The 19331-nt window shown below is 41.4% G+C and overlaps 1 protein-coding gene across 2 annotated transcripts in view; it reads left to right on the top strand.

The window, feature by feature from the left end:
* Positions 1-349: 349 nt before the first annotated feature.
* The window catches only part of LOC121395073, a 39513-nt gene continuing 20531 nt past the window's right edge, over positions 350-19331 (top strand). Inside the window, exons 1-5 of one of the 2 annotated variants that reach the window (XM_041567613.1) lie at positions 350-384; positions 2146-2395; positions 2470-2681; positions 3067-3138; positions 3413-4516. In XM_041567613.1, the coding sequence (XP_041423547.1) occupies positions 2263-2395; positions 2470-2681; positions 3067-3138; positions 3413-3475 (480 nt within the window). In that variant the 5' untranslated portion in view covers positions 350-384; positions 2146-2262 and the 3' untranslated portion in view covers positions 3476-4516. Of the gene's footprint in view, positions 385-2145; positions 2396-2469; positions 2682-3066; positions 3139-3412; positions 4517-19331 lie in introns of those variants that run through there. The other variant, XM_041567615.1, reaches the window with a different exon arrangement.

The following is a 19331-nucleotide window of genomic DNA, read 5'->3' on the forward strand; positions in this document are numbered from 1 at the left end:
TCCCACTTCTGACACCATATGTGAGGCATGGGGACATTTTCTCAAAGAAAAATACTCTTCTTGATGAAAAAAAAATCAGAGGTTTATTTAACTTTCCAGACCTCCATAAAAAACAATAAGAAACTTTTTGTTAACAGTTCAAAAACTTGCAAAGCAGACTGTTACACATAAAAAAAAATGATTTCTGCATCATACAGCACCACTTGTTTAAGCCAGCACTTCCAACTTGTGCTTTACAAATGACTCCCCTGCTTTCTAATCACTCCAGCCTTTTATAGGAGTCAGAACTCCCAACATGCACTGCAGCATTCCCTTTAAATTCCAGGAAGTGCTGCTGGCCTGCCTCTTAAGAGGTGCAAGCCACCACACCAGGCTGTATCACAGGTAAAACTTTTAACTTCAAAGCTGCATTTGCAATCACGCTGTATTTTAAAATCCTTCACAATATAGTTACCACAAATTACATTTCCTATGCATATGTGTACATTGTAGCATTTATCTTACACATTTAAATGTAACACAATAGCAGTTAGGTTTTTTTAACACAAGCTAGTTAATTACATGCATGGTTCACAGGTGCTGACAGATTTAGAGTAGAGAAAGGAAAGTGCATTAGGTGGCCAGCCTAATGGAGAAGAGGAAAAGTAACAGAAAGGAATACCATTCATCCAGCATAGGTCTGTCAGTCCATGTGAACACTTGCATTAAAACCAGTGTGACAGATTTTAGTACATATTATATACAATTTGAAGCTGTACCATTCACATCTCCACAGTACACCTATATATATTGGACATCAAACTGTTCAGTGGACCCCAGGCTTTCATATTTAGGGTGTTTTACATTGATACCTAATGATGTGTGGGAGATATGATTCAGGAGATTGGAAGCTTTGAGGTCATTTTTCAAAAAATTCACCAATTTCTATAAAACATTATAACTTTAGGAAACAATTGCAACTTGGTAGTTTGGAGTACAACGATATGTTTACCCATTTTTGATTCACCAGAATCTGTTCTTTCTAGTAATGGGTAGTTTTCTAGGGTAAACCTACTGTTAGTGGAATGTTTGGCCTTGAAATCAGAAGTATGCTGTTTGGGGAGTGGTGCTTTGGAAATTTGGTACTGTACTGCTTGTAGATTTTGATATATACAAGTGAGAAATCTCCATAAAACTATATATATTTGGTATTGCCGCGTTCAGGAGACATAGACCTTTCCAAATCAAAGCTGTGTTCTCATACATAAAGTAAATAATGTTTCTGATATACAGTATGTGATTGTTCTTTGTGAAACATGATTTTTTTCATTTTATTGGACACTTAGAAGCCTATATTTTTTTTACAGAAGTAGAATTACACCAAAATTCTTTCATATTTTGAAAGTTCAGGTTGTCCTGAAAAAAATATATATTGTTTTCCTGGTTAAACTAAAAGACAGCCCCAGGAAAGGCCCTTAAAGTGAAAGAGTGCAAAATATCTAAAAACTGCTTGGCAGTAGATGTTCGCATCTAGGACAAAACGGCTGGCAGGGAAAGGGTTAATATTGTTCTTTTGTATTTGTGTACTAAATCCCCCTTAAGCCAGTTTGTTCATTTCGATGCAATTCCCTGAGGGTTTAAGACTTCTCTATCTTTTGTTATGCTTGTATTCTTCTTTCTCTGGTGTTTTGGGGTCTGCCACCAATCCTCCGTTCTAAGATCATTTTCTTCTGAAACTTTTTTAGGGTTCCATCCTGGTAGGTTTATTCTCTCGATCCCCATTTGAGTTAAAAAATCATCTGTTTCCCCGGGCAGTCTTAGATTAAACCATTGCCCATCTTTTTTTGCAGAAAGGCAAAACGGGAACCCCCATTTTGTTTGGATGCCAGCACTCCTTAGTGTGTCTATCAGTAGTTTCAGTAACCGTCTCTTTTGTAATGTTTTACCAGAGAGGTCCTGTAATAGGAGGATTTCAATGTCTTTATATTTTACACCCTTTGCCTCCCTTGCTTTCTGCATTATCTCCTCTTTTATAGTGTAATCATGTAGGGCACATAATAAATCCTGGGGTGCACCTTGTGGTGCGTTTTTTGCTTTAAATACTCTGTGGCATCTGTCAATCTTTAATTCTTTATCTTGGTCCCTCTGCAATATATTATTGAACAGCGAGAAATTCCCTGTACACATTGAGGGAGATCTAAAAGCGATAGCGCCCCGGAGGGATGTCAAAGAGGAAGAGCTAGCGGACACGCCTACAGCAGGGAACCAATCACTGCGCTCCTTATGCAAGGGCTCATTTACATACAGTTATCAGTGAAGCTGCAACACAGCCAGGAAGCAGCCGGCTTGAAGGGATCTGCTACCAGCCGCATCCACACTGACATTGAATTACACGCTAATCTTACAGCGATACCAGGTAAGCGTATTATCGGCGAAATCTCCAAAACGTACTGTGAGGTATTACACTATTCTGCACACTTAACCTAACAGGCACACGAACGACGGCAACAGATCCGATGTACTTTTACTTTCTGCGATATGATCTCTTTCTAAATGAAGCAGCCGGCTTGAAGGGATCTGCTACCAGCCGCATCCACACTGACATTGAATTACACGCTAATCTTACAGCGATACCAGGCACACGAACGACGGCAACAGATCCGACGTACTTTTACTTTCTGCGATACGATCTCTTTCTAAATGTGAGTAGAACTGCCATTCAACAGCAGCCTTGCATACAAAGAATAATACACCATAGAGGCTTTGTATATTCTTGTTCCTATAGGATTCCCCCGTGTATCTTCAGCGCACCTCCATCACCCCTATGATATTATTGAATATGTGTTGTAATACATCTCTTAAGTCATTCTGTATTACTGTCTCTGGTAAGCCTCGCACTCTTATATTACTTCTACGGCTCCTATTTTCATAATCTTCAGTCTGCCGTTCAAGGTCTGCTATTTGTATAGACTATGCATGTATTTTATCATTTAGAGATTTAGAGTATGTTATTACCTTTTGTTGGCATTGTTCCAGTTGTTCAGTTCGTATTAACATACTGACAAGGTCTTTTCTTATCTCTTTCAGTTCGTCATGCAGTGCCAGCGTCACCTCCTGCAGCATCCCTTTGATCTCAAGCTTTGTTGGAAGGCATTTCAGGTAAGAGTGCATATCTGTCTCCTCCTCACTGTCTATGTCCGTCGTGTATGATGAAAAACTCGGGTCTCTTGAGCTCCTTTCTATCGCTTGCTTCCTGACCGGCGCCATTTTCTGCTCTTTAGGTACGTCCTTGTGCGCCTCTTTTCCTTTTGTTAGGAGCTCTGCGATTGAGTTAGATGCAGGGTTACTGGCTACTTTACGCTTTGTTTGCTTTACCTTCGGTGATTGCAGTTGTGTGTTCGGCTTGTTATGTCTTCCCATTTTGTTTTCGCAGGGTTTTAGGAAGGATACCCCATATGCAGCGTTAGCCCCTAGGCCATCGCGGCCATCTCGATGAGCGTTGCGTGCGCGTGTGTGCGCGCTCAAGCACATGAGCGTCAATCCTCCGTCTCCTCCTCTCCTGATCTGCCCCATTTTGCCTTTAATCTGCACAAATCCTGGTTAACTAGCCAGACAGCTTCTCATCATCTGATGGGGACACCCTTTCCCTGATCTGCCCAATCTTTGCTCCTGTGATGTCACTGGCCTCCATTTCACAACATGGCGATAAAATGTTTTTCAAAAGGTAGCAACCATAGTGGTTATCCCTTTAAAATAGTTAAGACTTTACTCTGTAGTGAGTTGGCAGATTGTACACTGAATCAGGATTGGACAATAAAATCTCCTCAGAATTTCAAGAAACCTGTCTCTACCCCAGCATTTCTAGCTTGCAGAATGCCTTGCTTTCAAACCAAATGCACAGGGATACAGAGGGAGCCCCTGCTGCAGCAGCCAGCCAGTCAGATCTGTCGAGAAGTTAAAGTGCAGTGTGTGATTAAAGGAGCTGCAGTAACAGAGAGCTGGATAGCTTTGAGCATTCAGTCTAAAGGGAGAGGTTACCCTGTGTTCAGTTCAGCTGTTAGATGTCTTTTGAAATCCTTGTATGTTTCTGGTGTGAAGAACAGGTCTTGCTCGTGTACCTGCCACATGGGAGCGGCTACCAAATCCAAAGGGAAAGGTACCTTGGGGCAGGTAGCTCTACCTGGGGACATAAGAGCTCTTGGGGAAGGGAATTGAACTGTGTTAATATGCATTTATCCACCCAGAGTGGAATGTGGGACTGTGTCAATGAAAGACTGTGCCAAGGGTTTGATAGTCACACCGGTTCCCCAGGGCAGAGTTAATTGTGTGATTGTTGTGATCCTCAGTGCTTACTAGGTGGAGGCATTGCGCTGTAAATCCCAGTTCCCAGTATCTTTCATATGCAAAGGGTTAATTGCTGTTTAAGAGTTACATATATGTGGGTGAAATAGCACTTTACTTAAAAAAAAAGTTTTTCTGATCTAAAAAAATTGCTTTTTGGCCTTAGCACTTATCATTTATAGAAAGATTTATGAAAGCTCACAATAAATTCCAAAACAATTGCAGAAACTGAGAGTTCCTGAATTCATTCACATTTTCTGCAGTTGATTACTTTGGCTCATTAGTGTAAGTTTAAAACACTTGTTTTTTTTTTTGTTTTTGTTTTTTTAAAAAACTATTTAGAGGCAAGCCAGCAAGTCAAAAACTCATTTGCAGTTCTTGCAATCATTTTGCCAGAATCTGGATGCTCAAGCATTTATAAATCTATCATTATGCACGACTACTGCAGCCAAAACTCATCACCCTAAGAAAACCATCACCACAGCGAAGTATGATGGTGGCAGCATTATGTTGTGGAATGCTTTTCAGTTCTAGAATAAAAATTGGTTAGTCTGTAAGAGACCTGAGACTAGGGTAGAATTTCACCTACAAGCAGAACAATGATCCTAATCATCCTAAACACATGGTCCAGTCCAAGTCCAAGCCAAAGCCAATCTGAATAAGAATCTGTAGCAATAAAATTGCTCTCCATCAAAAGTTCCCATCCTGCCTGACACAATTGTTTTTAAAAAATGTGTGTTTTAAATATATTAACATTCCATGGGACATTTAAGTAAACATGTCTGTAACCAAGGTAAAGATAAGAAACAGTTTACTCAATGTCCATTGAGAATTGTTTCAAAAAGATAGAGGTGATAACATACTTTAATTTCATACAGTAAAGTAAAATTAAATGAATTATTTAATACAGACCTCACCTCAGTTCCTGCATAACTGTAGCAACAGCTTTCAATTAAACCAATTAGTGGCTTGATGGGGCCTTTTTTATTAAGTAGCTCTACAAACTTGGAAGCGCACCAAAAGAGTAAGACTTTTTTTGTGATGCTAATGTTTTAAATGATACTACAAACAAGATTATGAACAGAAAAAAACAGAAACAAAAGAAAATCATTGTCCCTTTTTTAGCTTTCAGGGAGGAACTCCACGGGTGATTTTGGTGCAATCCGACGTACTGCACCAAAACGCAGGCGTCAAGTCAGATGTGAGGGAAATAAGGTAAACAACAGGAACGTCGGATGGTGTTACATCGTTCCTTGGATGCTGAACTCACTGCATCCAACAGTCGTGCCGCATCGGATGAACACTGCGACTTCATCCAACATTTCCATTTCTTACCTTATTTCCGTTGCATCCGACTTGATGCCTGCGTTTTTGCACATCGGGTCGTGTCAAAGTCCCCCGTGGAGTTCCTCCTTAACTGAAGAACTTCTAAGCCCGTTCTAAGCCTGCTCCCCTAGGGGGTTTATTGAAACCACTACTTATGCAGTTAAAACACTTGAGATTTTAGCAAACTGCTCACAGAAAATATATGTTCCATCAAAGTCAATTGGAAGGGAAAAATAACATAGTATATTAGAGGGAAATTGTGGAAGCACTCAAGGCTAAATCAAAATATATTTAAATATAATGGAAGTGCTACTTACAATGCACTTCCCTGGGCCCCTGTCTCATAAATAATTCAGTATAAATGCAAGTGCATGTTTACAAAACAGGGGTTTTTAGTTACCAAAGTTATGATCATAAAATTGAAAAGCCACCATACCACGTCAAGGTAAACCCCATATGGTGGTCCCTAACTTACTTATTAAAAAGAAATATTTCTCTGCATAATAGCATTACCTGTGTTCAGTGTATGTTGAGCATTGGTTTCAATTTGAAGGCTGAATCCTCCTCCGCCAGTAAAGGCTTTTAAGAGAGAGGGATTGCCCAAACCAACGCCCACATTTAAAAGCGTAGGACCACCATTAGTTTTAAGGGGTGGGTATGGGGTGCTATTGAAAAACCACATGAAGCTATGCCACAGCTTCAGGCCAATATACTATATTAGAGGGAAATTGTGGAAGCACTCAAGGCTAAATCAAAATATATTTAAATATAATGGAAGTGCTACTTACAATGCACTTCCCTGGGCCCCTGTCTCATAAATAATTCAGTATAAATGCAAGTGCATGTTTACAAAACAGGGGTTTTTAGTTAACAAAGTTATGATCATAAAATTGAAAAGCCACCATACCACGTCAAGGTAAACCCCATATGGCGGTCCCTAACTTACTTATTAAAAAGAAATATTTCTCTGCATAATAGCATTACCTGTGTTCAGTGTATGTTGAGCATTGGTTTCAATTTGAAGGCTGAATCCTCCCCCGCCAGTAAAGGCTTTTAAGAGAGAGGGATTGCCCAAACCAACGCCCACATTTAAAAGCGTAGGACCACCATTAGTTTTAAGGGGTGGGTATGGGGTGCTATTGAAAAACCACATGAAGCTATGCCACAGCTTCAGGCCAATATACTATATTAGAGGGAAATTGTGGAAGCACTCAAGGCTAAATCAAAATATATTTAAATATAATGGGAGTGCTACTTACTTACCAAAGTTATGATCATAAAATTGAAAAGCCACCATACCACGTCAAGGTAAACCAATGATCATAACTTTGGTAACTAAAAACCCCTGTTTTGTAAACATGCACTTGCCTTTATACTGAATTATATATTTAAATATATTTTGATTTAGCCTTGAGTGCTTCCACAATTTCCCTCTAATATAGTATATTGGCCTGAAGCTGTGGCATAGCTTCATGTGGTTTTTCAATAGCACCCCATACCCACCCCTTAAAACTAATGGTGGCCCTACGCTTTTAAATGTGGGCGTTGGTTTGGGCAATCCCTCTCTCTTAAAAGCCTTTACTGGCGGGGGAGGATTCAGCCTTCAAATTGAAACCAATGCTCAACATACACTGAACACAGGTAATGCTATTATGCAGAGAAACATTTCTTTTTAATAAGTAAGTTAGGGACCGCCATATGGGGTTTACCTTGACGTGGTATGGTGGCTTTTCAATTTTATAATCATAACTTTGGTAACTAAAAACCCCTGTTTTGTAAACATGCACTTGCCTTTATACTGAATTATTTATGAGACAGGGGCCCAGGGAAGTGCATTGTAAGTAGCACTTCCATTATATTTAAATATATTTTGATTTAGCCTTGAGTGCTTCCACAATTTCCCTCTAAAAATAACATAGTAACATAGTAAGTTAGGCTGAAAAATGACACACGTCCATCAAGTTCAACCTTTAAAGGAACAGTTCAGTGTGAAAATAAAAACTGGGTAAATAGATAGGCTGTGCAAAATAAAAAATGTTTCTAATATAGTTAGTTAGCCAAAAATGTAATATATAAAGGCTGGATTGAACAGATGCCAAATAAAACAGCCAGAATCCAACTTCCTGCTTTTCAGATCTATAACGCTGAGCTAGTCAGCGACTTGAAGGGGGGCCACATGGTACATTTCTGTTCAGTGAGTTTGCAATTGATCCTCAGCATTCAGTTCAGATTCAAAAGCAACAGATATGACCAATGTGGCCCCCCCTCAAGTCTCTGAATGGTTACTGCCTGGTAGCCAGGGTAACAAGTCATTGTAAACCAAGAGAGCTGAAAATCAGGAAGTAGTGTTCTGACTGACATGTTATACATCAAATCACTCCAGCCTTTATACATTACATTTTTGGCTAACTAACTATATTAGAAACATTTTTTATTTTGCACAGCCTATCTATTTACCCAGTTTTTATTTTTACACTGAACAAATCCTTTAACCTTTTCACTGCCAGCCAATTTGGCCAAGTTGAAACTTCTATTGCCAGACCGTTTTTGAAAATTTTTTGCTCTTTCACTTTAGGGGACTTGCCTGGGGGGGTCTTTTAGTTTACCCATAAAACAATGTATCATTTTTCTCAGGACAACCTAAGCTTTCAAAATATGCTAGTATTTTGTTGTAATTCCACTCCTGTAAAAAGATATGGGCTTCTAACTGTATAAAAAAACAAAAAAAAAACACATGTATCACATGATAAAAAATATATATCAGAAGCATAATTTATTTTATGCACAAGAACATGGCAGATTTGGAAAGTTCTGTGTCTCCTGAACGCGTCAATACCAAATATATATAGTTTTATGGATATTTCTTACTTCTATAGATCAAAAACTTTGAATCAGTAAACTACCAAATTTCCAAAGAACCGCTCTACAATACTGCATACATCTGATTTCAAGGCCAAACATTCCACTAACAGTAGGTTTACCCTAAAAAAACTACACCTTATTGGAAAGAACAGATTCTAACGAGTTCAAAATGGGTAAATATATATTTGTACTCCAAACTACCAAGTTGCAATTCTTTCCTAAAGTTAGCAGTTTTTATAAAAATGTGTTACATTTTTGAAAAATTACCTCAAAGTGTCTAGTCTACAGCATTGTATCTCCCACATATCATTATATACCAAGAAAAAACACCCTAAATATGAAAGCCCAGGGTCCGCTGAACAGTTTGATGCCCAATATGCATAGGTACACCTAAGTATGTGGCGTATCGGGGCCCCAAAACGAAGACACACCATATGAGTTATCAGTTCTGGAATTCCAAATACTGCAGAAGCCACAAAAAAGAAAGCTCTCTGTTTGATTTCAAATTAAGCAGAGAATCCCTGTCTAAGGCAGGATTTTTTGTTCTCATTTGGTGTGTGAAGGTGTTAGCTACTTGGTGTGTGAATTTTGGGGAGTTTTGATTTGATTTACTTTATTTAAAATCGAATTTTATTTTGACCCAGAAGGTGACTGATTGCTAGCCCAGTTCCCTTCACTTCCTGTGGGCTACAAACTCACTGACAGATCCCCTACCCCTCCCCCACACCTGGGTGTTAGTTTCACTTGTTTTTTGTATTTAGTTTCAGCTGAAATTTATCACTATTCGCACAGATTGTGTGTGTGCTTTTATTTTTATCCTTGTTTTGTAAGGAGAGAAAGCTAAAGGGAGAAGGATTTAAGAAAATAAAACAATTTCTAGTAGCAGTGCAACTCCCAGGCACCTGCTCATATTAACCTTCTCGCTGCTAAAGCTTCTCATTGTTGCATTTACTTTTGTTGATTAATAGAATTAAGCTTACTTTTTTGTGGATTGTTTTGTAAAATAATGGGAGGGAATAAAAAACAAAATTATAAAAAAAATACCTCAGGCTCCTAAAGGAAAAGGAGCTGAAAAACCTGGCTGTAGCACTGCTAAAAAGCACCAGTCACAGCCATTGTCAAAAAGCTCTACTGCTTCTGTTTCTGCTGCTGCAGCCAATGTGACCCCTGCTAAAAGTTTTGCACAGGCAGTAGCTACTGGTAACAACCCAAGCCAAGTCACTGCTGGGGTAGAGCAGCTTACAAGGAAGCATGGGGTTAGATGTCTAATGTCAGGAGTTCATGGCATAGAGGCTTACATAAAAGCTGCAGCTGAAGTGGTTGGCCCCTCTGTAATAGTGTCAGCAAGTAAAATGTATGGGAAAGCCATAATATTTGCCCGTACACTAACTGCAGTGCCTACTCTTGTGCAGAGAGGCATCACAGTAGGGGGTAGTTATATCCCTGTAGAACCCCTAGAAGGATAAGGCATAAAGATAGTCTTATCTAATGTGCCCCCCTTCCTGCAAGACCATTTATTGCTACCCCACCTGCAAGCCCTCGGGGAAATAAAGTCAACTATTTCTAAACTTCCCTTGGGTTGCAAGGAGAACAGATTGAGACATATCCACTCTTTTAAAAGGCAGGTGCAATTACTTTTGCCTCGGGGTCAAGATACTATTGAGGGGTCCTTTGGTGTTCCGTTTGAGGGGGTGCTGTATAAAATTTTTTACTGCACAGAAGAAGTGAGGTGCTTCCTTTGCAAGAACCTGGGGCACACTCGCCAGAGTTGCCCAAAAGGGCATATTAAGACGACAGTCCCTGTTCCTGCCCCCAGTACCTCTAATGCAACATCATACCCTGCTACAGCTATTGCTTCAGGCTCCTCAAAGGAGAAATCCCCTTCAGTAAAGAACCTTAAGGTGGTTGTTACACAACCCACCTCTGAAACCTCCAAACCTCCTCCTTCTTCACTCAAGTTATCTAAGGATGCAGCCTACATTTCAATTTCAGCAAAGGAGAAGAGGGGAAGGAATGTCAATGCATCCCCCAGTGCTGCAGTTGTTTTTGCCAAAAACCAACTTAACCCTGTTATGAGCAATCCTAAGGGTGTGGGGGTGCCGGTGGTTGTAACACCTGTCATGGTGGAAGCAGAGAGTAGCATTTCCTCTTCAAATGACAAGAAAAAGAAGAGGAAATTTAAATCCAACAGGCTGATACCTGAGGAATGGGTTTCAGTGGTCAATGATGGAGCACCCCCATCCAAGGGCAAAAAGGGCAGCAAAACATCTGCTCCTCATGTGGTGATATTGTCTGGTCCAACTGTTGGATGCAATCAACTGGTGCCAGACCATGCACCTATAGACTCCTAACCCCTGCAGAGTGGGTCGTAAGTGTTCCTGAGGTGCTGAGCTTTGGGAACTACAACCAGCCTCAGTGTTTAGTGCCTCAGGGTATTTCACTCCAAGAAATGGAGAATATTGGGAAAACCCCCATACAGGACCCTGCAGACAATGCTATCAGGGAGGATAATGAGGCTGGAGTTGTAAATATGGAGGATAGCCAGACAGACTCGGTAAGGTCTACTGTGCATGTTAAGATCTCTCCTCCATTCTCTTCCACTGATCCCAATGTTATTGCCATTCAGGAGGCACAGGAGGCAGTGGAAAGGGCAGAGGTTGCCCATCGAGCCTCTAAAGCTTCTGTTGATAAGGAGCCAATTCCATCTGCTACATCTGAGCCAAACACCTCCAAAGGTGTTCCAAGTAAAATTAAAGTATTATCTGAGCTGTTGCAGGGTCTCCAGATAGCAGGTGCTTCTGATCCTTCTCCTGCAACTTCTTGTGTAGAAATTATCAAAGCTCCAGTGGAGAGGGGGAATTATCAATCCCTTAGCCAAGAAGAGTTCATGGATGAGGGGGACTTTGAAGTGGAGGTTGACTCAGTTGTGCCAAATCCTTCTATCCCAATCATCCCAGCTGAGGAACTCAAGATGTTTCTTGAGAGCACCCTTGGTGTTAAATTGGAGAAGAAGCTACATATGGCTCTAGAGAAGTGGCATGATTTGACTTTGGTGATCAGTTCTGTGAGACAATACATCAAGATCATAAAAGAGGCCAAAAACTATGGAACTGCAGAATATCTCCGTAGTGTTAAGTTCCACAAAAAGTGTTTGTCTCACCAGACCTATGTGAGGGCTAAAGCATTTACTAACACACAATAATGGCTCTAAGTATAAGCACGCTTAATACAAATGGCTGTCGGGAGCCTTTTAGAATGTTTCAGGTACTCTCCTTTCTACGCCAAGGAGGGTACTATGTGAGTTTCCTTCAAGAGACCCATATCACTCGGGAGCTTGAAGCGACCTGGCATCTGGAATAGAAGGGCAGAGTCTTTTTTAATCACCTCACATGGACATCATGTGGGGTGGTGACCTTGTTCTCAGAATCCTTCCAGCCAGAGGTACTGAGCGTTAATTCTGTCATCCCAGGCCGTCTGTTACGTCTCCAGGTACGGGAGTCTAGTGGAACATACAATCTGATAAACTTGTATGCCCCAACTACTGGACCAGAGAGAAAGCATTTTTTTAAAAGTTTATCAGCCTATATGGAGACAATTGACTCAGATGAAGCCGTGATTATAGGGGGTGATTTCAATTACACTCTTGAGGCTCGGGACCGAAATGTTCCCCAGAAAAGGGATTCATCTGAGTCAGCCTTGCGGGAACTCGTTGCCCATTTCACCTTGGTAGACATCTGGAGAGAACAACACCCAGAAACCGATGCTTTCACCTATGTTAGGGTGAGGGATGGCCGTGTGTCTCAGTCCCGGATTGATAGGCTTTATATATCTAGACATATTATGTCACGAGTTTGGTCCAGTAATATTAGCTTGGCACCTTTCTCGGACCACAATTGTGCTTCTTTGATAGTGGCAGTTGCACCATCTCTGCCCAAAGCAGCCTATTGGCACTTTAATAACAGCTTATTAAAGGATCAAGGGTTTGCAAAGGCAGTCCGGGAAATGTGGACAGACTGGAAGGGTTATCAGGATGAATTTGCCACACTGAGTCAATGGTGGGATGTAGGCAAGGTTCACCTAAAGCTCTTGTGTCAAGAGTATACAAAATGTTTGATCAGACAGAAAAACGCAGAGATTGAGGCTCTGAATAGGGTGGTGCTTGATCTTGAGCAAAGGCTGTCAAGCTCTGAAGACCAAGCCATGCAGTATGAATATGTAGAAAAGAAAGAGACTCTGCGTAACATGGAACAGCGACAGGCTCGTGGTGCTTATGAAGCCGCATGCAGTTACTCTGTGATATGGATCGTGGCTCACGATTCTTCTATGCTCTGGAGAAGAAGAAGGGGAATCGAAAACAAATAACGCTTTCTTGCGGAGGATGGCACCCCCTTGAAGATCCGGAGGCTATCTGGGACAGAGCCCGGTCCTTCTATCAGAACCTTTTTTCTCCAGATCCCATCTCTCTAGATGCCTGCAGGGAGCTATGGAATGGGCTTCCAGTGGTCAGCGAGGGGAGAGAGAGAGAGGTTGGAAAAACCAATCACTCTGAATGAATTCTCTCAAGCACTCCACTTAATGCCCCATAATAAATCTCCAGGACTGGATGGATTGACTGTAGAGTTCTTCCAGTTCTTCTGGGATACTCTGGGACATGATTTCCATAGGGATCTAAATGAGGCCCTCAAGACCGGTGAGATGCCACTTTCGTGTCGTCGAGCAGTGTTATCACTGCTACCTAAGAAGGGGGATCTCCGCCTTATTAAGAATTGGCGACCGGTCTCATTGCTCAGCACAGACTATAAAATTGTAGCCAAAGCTATATTACTCAGGCTCAAGTCTGTGCTGGCAGAGGTGGTTCATCCTGACCAGTCCTATACAGTCCCTGGCCGGACAATTTTTGACAATGTCTTTCTGATTCGGGATTTACTACATTTTGCCGGGAAGGCTGGTCTATCTCTCGCTTTTCTCTCCTTGGATCAAGAGAAGGCATTTGACAGAGTAGATCACCAATATCTTTTAGGCACTCTGCAAGCCTATAGCTTTGGCCCACAGTTTTTGAGCTATCTGAAAACACTGTACACCTCTGCATAGTGTCTACTTAAAATCAACTGGTCTCTGACTGCACCTCTGGCCTTCAAACGAGGAGTTCGACAAGGATGTCCTTTGTCGGGACAGCTGTATGCACTGGCCATTGAGCCCTTTCTGTGTCTACTAAAGAAGAGGCTTACAGGACTGGTGCTCAGGGAACCTGACATGAGGGTAGTTCTTTCAGCATATGCTGATGATGTCATCCTTGTGGCCCAGGACCTAGTTGATCTTGAGCGAGCACAAGAATGCCAAGAGGTTTACGCTGCTGCCTCATCAGCTCGAATCAACTGGACCAAGAGCTCAGGCCTTCTGGAAGGTCCTCTACATGTAGATTCTTTGCCTTCTGCTTTTTGCGACATCTCGTGGGAGACTAAAGTCATCAAATATTTAGGTGTCTATCTGTCAGCTGAAGAGCGTCCTGTTCCACAGAATTTCATTGAGCTTGAGGAGCATGTTCTTACCCGCCTGGGAAAGTGGAAGGGTCTTGCTAAAATGCTTTCTATGAGGGGGAGGGCTTTGGTGATTAACCAACTGGTGGCCTCTCAACTCTGGTATAGGCTGACATGTCTTAGCCCAACCCAAGAATTCATTGTTAAAATCCAGAGAAGGTTGCTGGACTTTCTCTGGATGGGAAAGCACTGGGTCTCTGCGGGTGTTTCAAGCCTACCCTTGAGAGAGGGAGGACAGGGAGTTGTATGCATACGCTCTCAAGTACATACTTCCTGTCTCCAGCAGATACAGAGATACTTGTATGCAGATCCTTCTCCACAGTGGTGTACCCTAGCATCCAGCTTTAATCATCAGGTACGCAACATGGGGTATGACCGGCAATTGTTTGTCATCGAACCTGAAGGATTCTTAAGAAGCCTCTCACCATTGCCGGCTTACTACCAAGAGACTCTAAAGACCTGGAACATGGTAACTGTGCTAAGGCAATGAGGCATTCAGGGGGAGGACATTCTAACTGAGTCCCTACTTTACAATCCATCTTTAAAGACTAGGATGTTGGAGTCCACCAGCATCCGCCACCGCCTTTTCAGGGCTCAGCTAACCAGAGTTGGGGATCTCCTGGATTTTGAGAGGTCATATTGGGTGGAAGCTCGGGTAGTTATGCCACGCATGGGGTACCTTACCACTAGAGTTCCACATCGTCTGCTCCAGGAGATCAAGAATAACCTCTCGCCTGACTCTCACACATTTATTGATGGGGTTTTACGTGGTGGAGAACCACATCCACCTTGGAACTCTCCACCTCCAGCCATAAAAATAGCACCCAAGACCCGTCAATCCCCTGACACACTTCCTTCCCCGAACTTGAGCCAGTTGCAGAATTTACCTTGACTAGCTTTTATGACATGACAAGAAAGCTATTGTACTCCCTCATGCTCCACACTGTACACTTTCTTGCTCTTGTCTCCTGCTATGATACCATCTGGAGGCCGGTGTTTAATGAGGGTGAGAAACCCCAGTGGCGAGCCCTTTATTCCAGCCTGGTGCCCAGACCCACTGGAGACTTGAGTTGGAGAGTGCTCCATGGTGCTTTGAGCACAGGAGAGTACCTGGTCCATTTTACAGACTCCACAGCTGCTTGCCCTTTCTGTGGCAAATGGGAGTCTGTGTTGCATGCTTATTTTTCGTGTGCCAGACTGCAACCTCTTTTGGCTCTTTTGAGGTAACTTCACCTGCAGTTCTGGTTACATTTTTCCCCTCACGTTTTTATTTTTGGATGCCCAGTATCCCGGGACAATCGAGAGAAAGACCTTCTCTTCAACTTGCTCCTAGCTTTAGCCAAACTAGCCATTCATAAGTCTAGAATGCAATGTTTGGAGGGTGGGAATCCTCTACCGGTAGAGGCTTTGTTCCGGGTGCTGGTGCATTCCCGCATCCGCGCAGAGTACACCCAGGTAGTGTTTACTGGCCGGTTGAGTGAATTTGCTGACCAGTGGGCAATAGATGGGTTGCTTTGCTCAGTATCCCCAGATTTGGTTTCTGTTAAGCCAACTCTCACACTTCATATTTAAGTGCACTTTAATTTAAGTGACAGATCTATTATATTCATCATCAACGTCTCCTTTGAGGTGTAATTAATTTTGGTGAGCAATCACTCACCTGTAATTTGAATAATATTCCAAATACTGCAAAATCAGCACATTTACAGCATTTTTCAAGGGTCAAAAGTACAAAAATGCATGTTCACCCCAGAAAACCATATATTTTTGGAAAGTACACATTCTGACAAATCTAATATGGGTATGCATGTCTTTCTACTCCAAAGTACCAAGCCATAAAGCGTTCCTACGTTTGGCAATTCTTATGACATTACTGAAAATCATCTCAATATTGCAAATCTGAAGCATCGTATCTCCCATATATCATTATATACCAAGAAAAAGCACCCTAAATATGAAAGCCCAAGTATGTAGCGTAAATGGGTCCCAGAACGAAGACTCTGTAATTCCAAATACTGCAAAATCAGCACATTTACAGCATTTTATAAGGGGCAAAAGTACAAAAATGCATGTTCACCCCAGAAAACCATATACTTTTGGAAAGTATGCATTCTGACTAATCTAAAACGAGTATGCACGTCTTTCTACTCAAAAGTAACAAGCAGCAAAGCACTCCTACCATGCTAAAGCATTGTATCTCCTACATATCATTATATACCTAGCTAAGACACCCTAAACATGAAAGTCTGGGGTACGCTGAACAGTTTCATACCCAATATGCATAGGTACACCTAAGTATGTGGCGTATAGGGGCCCCAGAAAGAAGACACCCCATACGAGTTCAAATACTGCAAAATCAGCACATATACAGCATTTTGTGACAGGCAAAGGTACAAAAAATTACGTTCACCCCAGAAAACCATATATTTTTGGAAAGTACCCATTCTACCGAATAAAAATTTTCTAAAACTGTCTTTTTACTCCAAACGTACATACTGCAAAGCAACGCTAAAGGCAGCGGTTGTTATGATATTTCAGAAAATCGCCTAAAAATGTTGCAGTTGGTCACACTTATCCCACCCAATTGCTTACATGCAAATGGAAAACACCCTAAATACTGACGTCAGGAGTCTACTGAACAGTTTGATGCCCAATATGCATAGATATACCAAAGCAGAGGGGCACGTGCAGACCCCCAAATGAAAACAGTGCATAAGAATTTTCTCAGCTGTCAATTCGCCTTCTGTGAACATAGCGCCCTGACTGCATATAATGTGCCCTAAGACCCCCTAACAGTACAAAGACCAACCAAAACCATATCTTTTTGGAAAGTACCCATTCTGCCGAATAAAAATTTGCTGAAACTGTCTTTCTACTCCAAACGTACATACTGCAATGCAACGCTAAAGGCAGCGGTATTTATGATATTTCTAAAAATCGCCGAAAAATATTGCAGTTGGTCGCACTTATCTCACCCAATTTCTTACATACAATTAGAAAACACCATAGATATTGACACCAAGGTTCTACTGAACAGTTTTATGCCCATTATGCATAGATATACCAAAGCAGGTGGGCACGTACGGACCCCAAATGAAAATAGTGCATAAGAATTTTCTCGGCTGTCAATTTGCCTGACTGCATATAATGTGCCGTAAGACCCCCTAACAGTACAAAGACCCCCCAAAACCATATATTTTTGGAAAGTACACATTCTAAAACTGTCTTTTTACTCCAAACGTACATACTGCAAAGCAACGCTAAAGGTAGTGGTTTTTATGATATTTCTGAAAATCGCCTAAAAATGTTGCAGTTGGTCACACTTATCCCACCAAATTGCTTACATACAATTAGAAAACACCATAGATATTGACGCCAAGGGTCTACTGAACAGTTTTATGCCCATTATGCATAGATATACCAAAGCAGGTGGGCACGTACGGACCCCAAATGAAAATAGTGCATAAGAATTTTCTCGGCATATTGGAATGTCTTGTTAAAATCAATAAAAATCTTTATTATAAAAAAAAAAAAAAAAAGAATTTTCTCGGCTGTCAATTTGCCTGACTGCATATAATGTGCCGTAAGACCCCTAACAGTACAAAGACCCCCCCAAAACCATATATTTTTGGAAAGAACACATTCTGACGAACACAGGATTGCTAAAAATGCGTTTCTACCCCAAATGATCAAAGTGTAAACAATGCTAAAAAATGACACAAGGAAAAACAATGCAAGCATAAAACTGCAATAAAAATCGCAAAAAATCAAATACAATTAGGAAAATCAACAAAATAACAAAATAACTGATCCAACAGCGTGGTTAGTGGTCAGAATGCTTGATCCAGTAGTCACGCTATAAATCTAACGTTTTTAGGGAAATAACAAGAGGGAAACTTGAAAATGAAGAACTAAAAAAAAAAAAAAAGGAAAAAAAACCCCTATAAGTGTGTGTTTGTTTATGCATGGATGTACAGCTCTAAAAAGTGTATACATTTGTGCATATGTGTATGTGAGTGTGTAAATAAGTGCAAAAGTGTGAAAAATCTAAAAAATCAGAAAAGCAAAATAAAACAAAAACTAATTTTACTAATATGTGCACTGTGTATATGTAAATGCTTGTAAATGTACTAAATAAGTAAAAAAAAAAAAAAAAAGGCGCACTTAACCGAATCTAGATGAAGGGGGTCCTTTTCAGAGCTGTAGGGTCCAGGATCGCTGAGTTACTGCAGCAGGAAGTGCGTGGGCGGCTCTGGAACACGTGAGGTCCGGGTCCTGCGACAAGGAAGCTGTTGCTGCGTCTGTGTCGCTCGTGGAGAAGGGGTTCGGCGGGGGTCGGCGATCTGCTGCAGGTAAGCTCGTTGCCTAGGGGGTTGTGGCTCTCATCGCTCCTCTCTGCACGCTGATTTTGCTGTGCGTGCAGAGAGAGTGCTGTTTTAGTAAAGAACGTAGCTCCTACGTTCTTGGCACTTAAAGCCTTTTTTTTAAAAGAACGTAGGAGCTACGTTGTTGGCAGCCAAAAGGTTAAGCTCTACCTTAACTTTCCTAACTGCTAGTTGATCCAGAGCAGGGGTAGGCAACCCGCGGCTCCAGAGCCTCATGCGGCTCTTCATCCTGCTTGCTGTGGCTCAGTATTTTGGCTTTGCCTGTCACGTCATCTATAAGCTAACCATGGTCGCACACTTAGGAAGCCGCCAGCAGGTGTGAGGGCTGTATAGACATCCTATGAGAGACAGGCAAGACCGAGCCGCAGCAAGATGATTCATCATGGTCCTTACCACGAACACACTCAAGACAAGAGAAGGAAGATCATCATGGAGCTTCAGAAACAGAAGTCACATTAAACAGATGAGAACAATAGCATTTAATAGGGCTATTCAGTGTTTAATTTATTTCAAAGTAGGCCTACACATACACACTGTACTTCTGTATTTTGTTGTTGTAACAGTTAAAATTAAAAAAAAAGGTCACAATTTTTAAAAGTTTATAAGCTGTGTTATGTTTTGCGCCTCCAGGCTATTTTTCTTTAGTGGAAGAGGGGGCAAAATGGCTCTTTTAAGTAAAGGTTGCTGACCCCTGATCCAAAGGAAGGCAAAAAATCCCATTTGAAGCCTCTCAAATTTTGATATATACTTTTTATTGAACATTCAGTGAAAAAAGGGAGGGGGATACAGAAAGAAGGAGGGGGGAAGGGAGCATTGTTACATAGCACTGATTGCAAGATTTATACATATTCGACTAAGTCTCTCAAATTTGCCTCAGTCCCTGGATCAACTTGAACTATGA

Source organism: Xenopus laevis, chromosome 6S (assembly GCF_017654675.1).
Source record: "Xenopus laevis strain J_2021 chromosome 6S, Xenopus_laevis_v10.1, whole genome shotgun sequence".
In the NCBI taxonomy this organism is placed as follows: Eukaryota; Metazoa; Chordata; class Amphibia; order Anura; family Pipidae; genus Xenopus; species Xenopus laevis.